Raw genomic sequence first — 11,655 nt, forward strand, 5'->3', positions numbered from 1 at the left:
GCTACATGTATTTATGTGGGTCGTATACAGTGAATACAAGTCGTGTTCGATCCTCTTCTTCGTGTTCACTCCTTTCCGCATGCTTAGTATTTAAAATTTGTTTCAATATATTTATATTTTAAAGTCCTTTTAGTATAATATTGATTTTATAGTAATTAAAAATATATTATAAGAGAAATTAACAATCACAATTTATTTTGTATGACTTTCAAATCAAATATGCCTTACGTTATTGAATGGATGTGTACTAAATTCGAAGTGTAGAGAAACCTATAGACAAGATCGAGGAGGCCCCTCAAGTAATCTAGTGCCGTAAACGAGCCCTAGCCGTCTCGACCACTATCCGACCACCTCACCAGTCACCACCCCCGGTGCGAAAAGGACACACGACACATCGCAAAAAGCTATGGCGGACTGCCTAAAGCCATACACACCTACGTGTTATGCAGGTCCGTCGACACAAGCAAGAGTTTAAAAGCCGCCCCCGGCCGTCCCACGCTTTCCTTTGACCGGTAAAAGAAGAAGCAAGAACACGATCGAGGAGAAGAAGGCGGCCCCTAAGAATCCACAGCCAAGAAGCAATCGTCGTCCTCCTCCTCCTGCACCTCCTGCAAGAAGACGTTGATAGGTCGATCGGGATGTGGGAAGGAGGAGGCATCCACGGCAGCCACGAGGCGCTCCTGCTCCAGGCCGCCGGATCAGGAGCAGGAGACGGCGTTTACGGCCACGCTCCGGCCCTCCTGCCGCCGTGGCTCGGCCCGGCCGCCGCGCCGTCGTACTCGTACATGGCCCCCCACGCGCCGCCGGGGCCCTTCGGAGCTGATGCGGCCGCGGCGGCGGGGCCTTTTGGCTTTGGCGTCGGCGGGTACTGCGAGGGCGGCGGCGCTGGGGGCGTGGGGCAGGTCGGGCTGTTCGGTCCGGAGTCGCCGTCGCAGCACCACCAAGGGGTGGCCGGCGGTGCCGCGCTGCAGCACCACGGTTCCAGGGTGGTGTCCGGGCTGCTGGGGACCCTGCAGGCGGAGCTGGGGCGGATGACGGCCAAGGAGATCATGGACGCCAAGGCTCTGGCGGCCTCGCGCAGCCACAGCGAGGCCGAGCGCCGCCGCCGCCAGCGCATCAACGGCCACCTCGCAAAGCTCCGCAGCCTCCTCCCCAATACCACCAAGGTGATTAGTACCGATGCGTACATGGTCATCACGTACTCATCACTTGCATGTCTAGCCCAGATGCTAATTGCAGATTGACACTTCGCGTACGTGTTCATGGCCAAACCCTAGAACTTGGTGGTCCTGATAATCTGATATGCGCAAATGCGAGATCGATCTGCTTGGCTTGCTCGCCCGCCGCCGTTCAATTCAGATCCAGTAACCAATAACAAGATCAGCAAAACATACTCCATGATCCATGGATTAGTGTACGATGTAAGCACTCAGCTTAAGAGAAGAACACATCACAAGAAGAATCTGAGCTACCTAAATAGCCTAGTCATTTTCTCGCGACAGCTGCGGACGCAAGATGCCCCGCTAGGGGGGCTCAACTCCTTCCTCTCCCAGCCCTCTCTTCTTCTTCCTCCTATCTCTCCTTCCTCTCCATGAAGCACTAGAGCGGGCGGGCAGGGGGGGGGGGGCTTTAGCCCCGCGCCCCCCTGAAGATCTGCTCGTGGAGAGAGCTGCAATTTGCAAGTGACCCTGGCCAGCTCTACAAGTACTTAGGTCTTGCAAGTTGCAACAATCCCACAAACACATAGCATAATTACATGCTTGATATCAATGGCCACATCCAATTTCCCATTTCTCAATTAGTTGCCTCACCTCATCTTTCCTCCCCTACTAATGCCATTACTGATCATATTGTGAAACAAGAATTTCAGGGGACTTTCTTAAGAATCAGTTCAATTTCTACAGAAATCCTATAAAATTCTCACGTTCCTAGCTATAGCCCCAGAGTTCTACATAATTAGAGAGGACAAAGGAGACAAAGACAAGGTGGGATGGTCATGAGGAAAACACTCTCATGTAGAATTCTAGATTGCAGAGGTAGTAGCACTCGCTGACAGGGCAGCAAAAGATGAAACAGAAGCCTTTGGACCCGTGGGAGAGCGCGCGCGCGCTCTGCTGCGCTCCTGCGGGGAGATCGAGCAGCCCGTGCAAGACAAGCGCGCACACCCGTGTCAGAGGCTCAGAGCTCACTCAGCTCACGCACACACCAAAAGCCGAAGACCGGCGGGCGGGCGCGCATGCAAAGCCTGCACCCACGCGCGCGATTTTTGTAGCTTTTCCTCCATGCTCGCATGCACTTGCACCACTCGATCACCACCCTCTCCTACCACCACTACAACTGCAGCCTGCGCGCCTACTTGCACACACACACCGTCGCCACTTACTACTGTAGCTGTACTCCTACTCCATATGTGCAATCGTGTATGCATGCATCCGAAGCTAGTTCGATTAATTCAAGCAACTAATGATGGCTCTGATTTGTTGTTCCGTTTGGTGTTGTGTGGGTGTTGGGTGTACATGCAGACGGACAAGGCGTCGCTGCTGGCCGAGGTCATCGAGAACGTCAAGGAGCTGAAGCGGCAGACGTCGGCGGTGTTGGCCGCAGGGGAGGGGGAGCGGGAGGGGGAGGAGACGGCTGCGCAGCATCATCTGATTCTGCCGACCGAGGCCGACGAGCTGGCGGTGGACGCGGCAGAGGACGGGGAGGGGAGGCTCGTCGTGCGAACCTCCCTGTGCTGCGAGGACCGCGCGGGCCTCATCCCGGACATCGCCCGCGCGCTCGCCGCGCTCCGCCTGCGCGCGCGCCGCGCCGAGATCGCCACGCTCGGCGGCCGCGTCCGCAACGTGCTCCTCATCACCGCGGACGACGAGGAGGAAGGACAGGGCGAAAGAGACGACGTGGAAGGCGACGGTGACGGGTGCGCCGGCACCTCCCACCGGAGGCACGAGCTTGTCGCGTCGATCCAGGAAGCGCTGCGCGGCGTCATGGACCACAAGGAGGATGGCAGCGACACGTCCTCGTCGAGCGGCGGCGGCGGGAGCATCAAGAGGCAGCGCATGAGCGGCATCCACAAGCAAGGTTCGCTCTAGTGTGGTAAACACTAGCTAGCTAGATCCATGGCTCCCTCAATGCTAGCATGAAATATGCAAGCATGGATGCATGGCTAGCTAGCTTATGAAACTCAACTTAGTATAGCTATAAGTTATATCCCACTTCAAATTTAGACCTGGCTCTTCTTTTTTTGTTGCTATGGTAATGGTGTGTGCATGAGGGAAAGAGAAAGGAAACATGGATGTCCAAGGTAGAGGGAGAGTTTTATGTATCCCTTATATGTTTGTGTGCCTTTTACTTTGCATATGTATGGGGAAGAGGGGGTGATTTGAAAGGTTATTGATAAACCTCTCATAAAATGGGAGTGATAAGGGTGTATATGTATAATCTCGGGGGTATAATGGAAGATGAAATTGGTGGGGTGTTAAATTTCTTCATGAGTTTTCAGTTTTCATTTATTGTTATTTGCGTGCTTGGATAATGCATTCACATGTTGAGAATGCTATCCATTTTGTTGCTGTTTTGCCTCATATGTTCTTGATTTTCATGATTATTTTCCTCCAGGGCTGATTCTCTTAAGATCTCATTATTTGCTAATAGCATCGATGATAAAATAGTGCATCCTTTTCTTCCTTGCTTGTTTTTTTTTGGAGAACGTCTTCCTAGTTAGCTTGTATTATCTCATTATATAATGTATTAATCGTGTATGAACGGATCAGTGAACATTTGTTGGCATATATTAGCACCACAGAGCTAGTGGTAGATATATGCACTTAACTTAATTCTGCTGTTGTTAAGTAAGTATACCTCCTTGGTGATCCCCACCGACTTTAATTCTCTGTCTTCCAATTGTCTCACAACACTGAATTTGAAGCCCATTTGAAAGAACAGATGATCATTACTTTTTCGGAGGGATCACGTTTTTTCAGCAGCAATTTATGCATTCCAAAAGGTCCTAGCTTGGGTTTCTTAAAAAAGGGAGGATGAGGAAACAGCATTAAATAGCACACAAAAGAAGCCATAGACCCCCACGCCGTCTCCCTGGCGACATCGGGGTGATCCCGATCTACACCTAGCCACCCACCCGAAATTCCAAATCAGGCTGCCAGGCGGCGGTGGCAGCCTGCAGCGGTGCCGACGCCGGCTACAGTTGCTGCATGTCTGCCTCCCATCTTCCCTCCTTTTCCCGTTTCCTCTCATATGGCCATTTCCTCTTCAAGATCTGTAGCGGCGGAGCCAGATTTGGCGGCGTGTTTTGGTACCCTGGATCCAGTTTGGTCTTGCTTCGCGGTTTTGGTTTTGGATCTGAAGCTCCTGGCGTGAGGTTGTTCGAGATCTCAGTTAGACAGTTACCTGGGGCGTGCTTTTGCGCGGTGACGTGGGTGGCAGCCTATTTGTGTGGTGGCGCCCAACCATGCAGGCTCGGTTGGACGATCTGGCCGGCTTGCTCCTATGTGGCAGCGCGGGCGACCATCGGGCTGGCATTGTGGTGCTAGGCTCGACCGTTTGCCGCAAAATCCTCTCTGCGTGAGGTCGTTTGGGGCCTTGGTCGGATCCGGTCGGCGTGCTCCTTCGGGGTGGCAATCTTCTTTGAGGGTAAAAACTCTGATCTATGATCAGGCGACAATGACGTCCACGGGTGTCGCTTTTCTGTTTGGAGGCGTAGTTTTGGGGTCTTGGCATCCGCCTTCGTTCAAGGTGTGTTTTTGGGATGAAAATTCTTAATTCGATTTCTACTGGATCAGGCGGTGGCGTTGTTGCTAACATTGTTTCCCTCTTTAGAGGTGTTGTTGGGGAAACACAGACCTCCACCTCTGTGGAAATAGTCGACGATGAAGTTTTCTTCGGATGCTCGTAAGCTGCTTTAGAGCAATTCCAACAGAATATCTATAATACATCATCCATATTCTCATATGGATTGTCATCTCTAAAGATTCTTTCTCTATATTACTCCATCACTTTAACATCACATCAATATTTTATCTTCTATATTCTCTCCTATTTTTTAATAGTATTCTATAATTAATAATATTTGAGAGGTTAGTTCTTGATTGAAGTTCCAAATTAACTAAAAGAGGTTACTCAAAACATCCTCCATGAAAAATGACGAAGTACAAGGGATGCATAATCCCCACCCCCAGCATTTCAAAGGCTGTCATTATGTGAAGCGTGTATACTATGAGTGAGTATAACATTGAACTTATCATTTCACAGAACAAGTTCAGAAGTCATCAACTTTGAGCAATTAAAGAATTTCCCAATATGAACAATTTAAAACTTAATGTGAAACTGATGAGATGTTAAGGAACTCAAAAAAACACTATGCAATTTAGGGTTTTCAATAATTTTAGAAATTAGTATATTAGTTCGTATGAATATTAATAAATTTTACCTAATTTTTGGGAATCAAATTTGTGCCCTAAAATTCAAGCAAAGTACAAAATAGTCAAATTTGGAGAATTTTCATTTAAAATTTGTAAGATATTTTTAGTGGGAACTAGTTAAAATGGATTCTTTGTTATTTATTCTATTATTACAAAAATAGTTGTAATTTTAGGAGCTCTACAAAATCATGTTTTGAATTTATGAAAGAGGAGAGAAGAGATAATTTTTTGAAGCAAAAGCTAGCTGTTGGTTTCTCTAGTCTCTCTACAGGAGGATGGCGTGGGGGTAGATGCACGCCGCATCTGGCGTGTCCGACTATGTGAATAGCGTGCTATGCAAAGTAGCTAGTTGGATGAAGGGTCTGTTAAAGGTTGCTTTTTTGAAGAAAATAGATGAAGGATGGGATGGAGGGTAGGATCGAAGAGCTCCCGGAGATGCTCTTATGTGCTCTTGTTCTTTGCCTCCTATTTGCGGGCAGACACATCAGTTTTTTTAGGAGTTTTCAAGATTACTTCAACCCGTGTGGATGTCAGCAGAGCCTGGTAGCAGGAAGCAAGTATCTCATGAATTTATAATTTTTGTAGCTAGGAGCTAAGGATCCCGTTTTGAAATTCAGTATAGCTTTGTGTATATCGTATTTCAGTCTTTTTTCTTCTTCTTCTTTCTGTCATTGTGCATTGGTTAGGTGCACCTATTGGGGACACAGGTCGGAACATTATTTCATCTCGGAATAAAACTTTCTTCATTAAAAAAATGACACACACAACAATGTATATGTCGCATTGCATACATGTATATTACCGGCATCTACTTTTGTAAACCAAAATGAGTGAGTCTAGTTTTGTAAGATATAATGTAGCCTAATACTACATATTGAGCGGAGAGCGAGGTTGCAAAATTTGCATGATTTCTCTGGGGGGAGTCGTAGGATTACAAAGGTTTGTGAATCCATTTCAAGGCAGTCGGAGTTGAGACTTTAAGTTGAATGGATTTTGTATTGACAGAATCTGATTTCTGGATTGAGTTGTATAATCCAATTAAGATCCACTTAGATTATTTGATTCGTAAATTTATGCAAAAATCTCAAATCATTTTGTCAAAAAATCTCAAGTCTCTCGTGTTCGCAAAAAATGTCTTCGTTGCAAATGAAAGCCAAGATAATTAATTTTTCTATAAAGTAAGTATGTAATAATGAGCTAGTATATATTAAAATATAAGTTTTGTTTATGACACATGGCAACTAGTTATTTGGAAAATGACGATCCTCGTTCGATCTAGCTGGGGTACTGCTACAACCTTACTGCTCTGCATTCAGCTGTCGCGGTGGTGTATCATGTATGGCTTGTTAACTTCTTACGGCATGACGCTAATGTTTTCCAATAAATATTGACGCGGATATATATATTTCCGTATATACAAGAATTTTAAATTTACTGAGAGGTTTTGTTAGAATTGAAAACTCGGCATAAGACTCAGAATCGTTTCGATTAGCTTGTAGCTAGGTTTGTAAAATCTTGATATTCTAGGATTCCGATCAAGACTCTAGCTAACCACTCTTGGCTCCATATGGCTATTCTGGATCTACCGACACAGAGGACTACGTTAGATTTCATGGATCCTTTCGCCTACACACCAATTTGTGTTCTTGTTTCTTTTTGGACTTTCTTGTGACCAAGCTAGGGAGCTAGCAGGTAGATACCTTTCTATGCAACGAGAACATGCGACAAAGAAGCCGCCAGGCTTTCAGAAGATAAAAAGCTGGTGCATGTGCTGTACCGCGCTGGATGTTGCGGGGGAGCAGGGCAAGGCCCCAACAGTATGCAGCACGGGCCGCACTACTATCACTGCAGATTCTAGGACTGACAGTAAAAAAAATTATCACCGTTAATTAAAACCATCAGTCGGTAGTGATAATAATGGAATCACTATCGACTGAAACTTTCAGCCGGCAGTGTTTTATCGCTCTTTCCTCCATATACTCTCTCTCTCTCCCCCTCTCAATACATATTTACGATGAGATATATATTTAATGTAAATCAATAATAAAGACACAATCATTAATACATAGTAATTCATGTCATATTCGAGTGAACACATATTACAAGTGATATACATCGATAAACACACATATACATAATAGTTCTCACATGTCACACCTATGAAAAGTCGATCGAGTTGAGCCAGTCCAGTATCCCTCTACCTCTTCAGCAATGAGGACCGCATCTCCGCACAGACGGCTAATGGCGTGTGTATATCCGAGGACGCCAGGGGATCAATGGTGGTGGAGCGGAGGACTCGACCATGCCTGATCGACTGCAGTATCGCATAAGCTCCAGGCTTGCCGGCGTGTCAAAAATATCGAAATCCGATGCCTAAACGCCACTACAGTCTAGTTTGAGCCTTCGGTCTCTTCCGTAATGCACTGATGTTACGTCCAAATTCTTTAATCATGTCATTAAATATAATCATACATCATAAGTAACATAAACATAATGTTTAATTGTTAAGCATTTTGGATTTGCTTGTAAATTAAAATGGTGATTTGATAATGGCTTTGTATTTTTGAAAATACTCAATGTTAGAATTTTCGCTTAGTTAAGTCTCGCTTATAAGTTATAATCGATGCTCATGTTTCTTTTATAAAAGTTTGCAGCTAAAATTAGCTTCTCTCTAGCAAGTGGGGCCCTGGCCAGCCCCACTCCTTTTCTCCCTCTCCCACTCGGCTCCACCAGCAGCCCACTCCTCCCTCACTCTCTCACTCTCTCCCCTCCCACCCCAGCTGCCCAAGAAAGCAAGGTAGCAGCTCCTTCTTCCTCCTCTCTCCCAAGCTCTCCCTCTCCACCCCAAAAATCTGCCTTCTAGAAGCTAAAGCAAGGTTTACATGTCACACCACCGAGTTCCCCACCTCTCTAGCTCTCCATCCATCCAAAAAATTCTTGCATGCATGGGGATTTAGAAGTTTTGCAATCAATTTTCGTCACCCCTCTTTTTTTGAAATTTCAGCACTATGATTTCTCTTCTCTAAGCCATTTACTCCGTTTCTTCCCTAATTGAACGACACCAATCGCAACAAGGAACAATGGGTAAGCTCCTTAGGCTCATATGGTGGGAATGCATGAATTCGTTTGGCTTTGGATAGGATTTGCAGTTGTGTTCTTGAGGTTATGAAGTACCTTTTGTTCTTCATGAAATGGAGATAGTAGTAGAGGGTGGATGAGATAGATCTAGGGATTCGTGTGTATTTCTTGTTGGATGAAGACTAGAACCCATTGACTAGAAACATCAGAAGTTCCAAATTTTGGATCGGAACTTTCAGTTAACCTCGAGTTAACTCAACTGAGAGCCTCGTTTTAGTATATAGTTGCAACTAGTCGCAATTGCTGCTCACAAAATGGGAACCGCTCGGTCATCTAGTGGGCCCGCGGGGTATGTGGGTGGGAGTAGGTGGGGCTAGCATACGTGTCAGAGTCTGGTTGGCTGCTCAGTCAAACGTGCACGTGGCCTGTGTGCATTCCGCCGGTACACTACGTGACCCATCACTAGATGATTACCATCCTTTTCATGATTGTCACCGTGGCGATTTGTCGTCTGATCCCACTTGGGGACAAGGTTAATTGAGTCATGTGAAGGATTAACAAGCAATCATTATTATTGTAGGAGTTTGGTTGAAGCATGGCTTTCTCCTTTTGTTTCAAAAATAAGAGAACCGAAGGCTTTACATCATTTTTTATGAAGAAAACTATGAGATACTAGTGCGGCGTCTTTCCCAATATTTATGATTACCATGCCATGTCCAATGTTCTGGAAATTCTACATATGTGTGCTCTCGAGCATGCGGATACTGCCTGTTGGCATCAAACCATGCAGTTAGCTTTGTTATGAGATTTGATGGATTGGCAATCACCTGGTCAAGATAGTCGTCCTCAGTAAATATGACACCGTTTTCTAGTGGGAGATGGACAGGAAGGCGCTCCACAGATGGATTAGTATAGTGTATATCAAACTGGAGCAAACGCCATGCTGCATCATTTGGAGTTACACATCTACAATCCAAGTATTCTTTTATTTCATCGACTATATCGGTAGAAGAATTTGAATTACCTATCTTTCTTTGAAGTGTAGCTTTAGCATAGTCAGGACCTTTGTTTGTGTATTTAAAAAGGTACTTCTCCATTCCGTTGCGATTAACGACTTCAACATTTATATGTGCTTGATACTTAATCAATAGGTCTACATTATGCGGGACCACAAATGTGTTATCAATTTGAATTCCATTTTTCTCAGCCGTAATGCCATTATCTGGGCAAGCATACCTAACTTGACCATTAGCCAGCACCGTAGTGCTCTCACTAAAATCCTTTGGGTAGAAACTATCGCATTTGCCATCAACCATGCAAGGAGAAGATGTATTCAGAGATCCGTAAGGGCCGTGAATCATGAACTTTGAAACGGCCTCAAAACCTATAGGATCAATTGATGGATTTGGCAACTGTGCTGATATGATGGCATCTATTTGATCAGCATCGAGAGGTTTATCTTTTTTGAGCCACAAAATCAAGTGGACATGTGGAAGACCTCATTTTTGAAACTCAATTGTGTAGACAACTGTGCAAAGGGAAAAGAATAATAAAATTAGAAACATTAGATAATTGAGGGTACAACACAACATTGTAGATGTTGATAAGAATAGTACCTCCAAGTATAGGTCCAAAGAATTCATACTTCTCTATGTCATCCACAAATAATTTAAGTTTCATTCAAAAACTCGATCGACAATATCAGGTCGATCGGAAGCGTGTTGTCCTGGTATGAATGATAGGCCTTCTTCAATTTCTGGCCACAAAGCATTACATGTGTAAGTGATAAATAGGTTTGGGCATCCAAACCTACGACACAATGGAACACAATCTTGATAGTTTTGGTAGTAGTAGCGTGGACTTGCAATGAATGAACCTGGTAGGTATATTCTTTGTCCCGCAGATGAAGCTTCAGTGATGCCATCGCTGACTGCTTCAACTAAAGCTTTATATGGGCTAGATCTGTATTTTTGTTGTAAAGACTTCTTTCTGTAGTATCGGAGCCGCTCATCCTCAACACAGCAATAGGCATCAACTTCATATGCTTGGGTTAGTCTCTTGCACCGTAAAGGGGTATTGAAATCATTGTTTCTATCATGTAGCCTATATGAGAAATATTCTACCATGGTGACTTTTTTCCGTTTGATCTTATCTGAGCGACGACATCTTTTGTACTCTAGATTCTCATGAAAGCCATCTTCTCCATAGCGAAACAGCAATGTATATTGCATTGCCATAAATTTGCGATGTGTTTCTTTGACCCTTTGGAGCTGGGATGAGTGATCTTGCACTATTAAGTCACGGCCTTCATCACCGGTTCCGAAATCATTCACTACCAAGCCGACCACTTCTGATGCAATTGGGGTACTGTAGATGCTGCCATGCTGCTTAGGGACAGAAAATAGCTTCACAGCATAACGGTCACATGATTGGTCCGATAGATTGTCTGATTGCATAGACAGCCTATCACGAGCAGTTCGAAAGACTTGCACAATTGGGTTGTGTGTATCAAGCATGCTCATCAAGGAAGCAACAATAGCTTCGTTCGGTTGGAAATCTATATTTGAGTGTGTTGCAACAGCTATTCTATTTCTGACCTCATTGTCAGTGTCAAAGATATATAGCTGGCAATATTCTGGTCTTGCACCATGTTTTGGAATTAGTGAGCCTATCCGATGGCATAGCTGGCCACTGATCTTGAAGACATAAGGGCCATGACCATCATTAATAGAGTCTATGACATTGATGCCCATAGAAGTCATGGTAAACATAGAGTTGTACCGTCTGATGTTGTCAAAGAAGTGTTTAGATAATGAAGGATCTTTTCCTGTTAGAAGGCCAAGCAAAGGCTCTGGTGGTGCCCTGTATGGAGTTAGAGCAATACTTCCTCCTCTACAACATTATACAGGGTTAGAGCAATACTTCCTCCTCTACAACATTTGTTGTACACTGGAGAAGCTGTGCACCCTTGTCCACGTACACGTTCCTCGAGCCAGAAGCGTGCACCACAATATGGGCAAGTATGATTTGGCCCTCCTAAATGAAGTGGTGTAAAAATTGTGCCTAGGGGTGAGGAAAACAGGGGAAAGAAAGGAAGGGAGTTAGCATATGAAGTGAGTAATGAATCCATGTTTGAGCCAAA

General features: G+C 45.1%; 1 protein-coding gene across 1 annotated transcript; it reads left to right on the forward strand.

The window, feature by feature from the left end:
* The first annotated feature begins 300 nt into the window (after positions 1–300).
* On the forward strand, positions 301–3,484 carry LOC133894732 (transcription factor bHLH30-like). Its single transcript, XM_062334894.1, has 2 exons — positions 301–1,166; positions 2,523–3,484. The coding sequence occupies exons 1-2, from the start codon at positions 639–641 to the stop codon at positions 3,087–3,089; spliced, it is 1,095 nt and encodes a 364-aa protein (XP_062190878.1). The 5' UTR covers positions 301–638; the 3' UTR covers positions 3,090–3,484.
* Positions 3,485–11,655: the final 8,171 nt, after the last annotated feature.

Source organism: Phragmites australis, chromosome 16, assembly GCF_958298935.1.
Source record: "Phragmites australis chromosome 16, lpPhrAust1.1, whole genome shotgun sequence".
Classification (NCBI taxonomy): Eukaryota; Viridiplantae; Streptophyta; class Magnoliopsida; order Poales; family Poaceae; genus Phragmites; species Phragmites australis.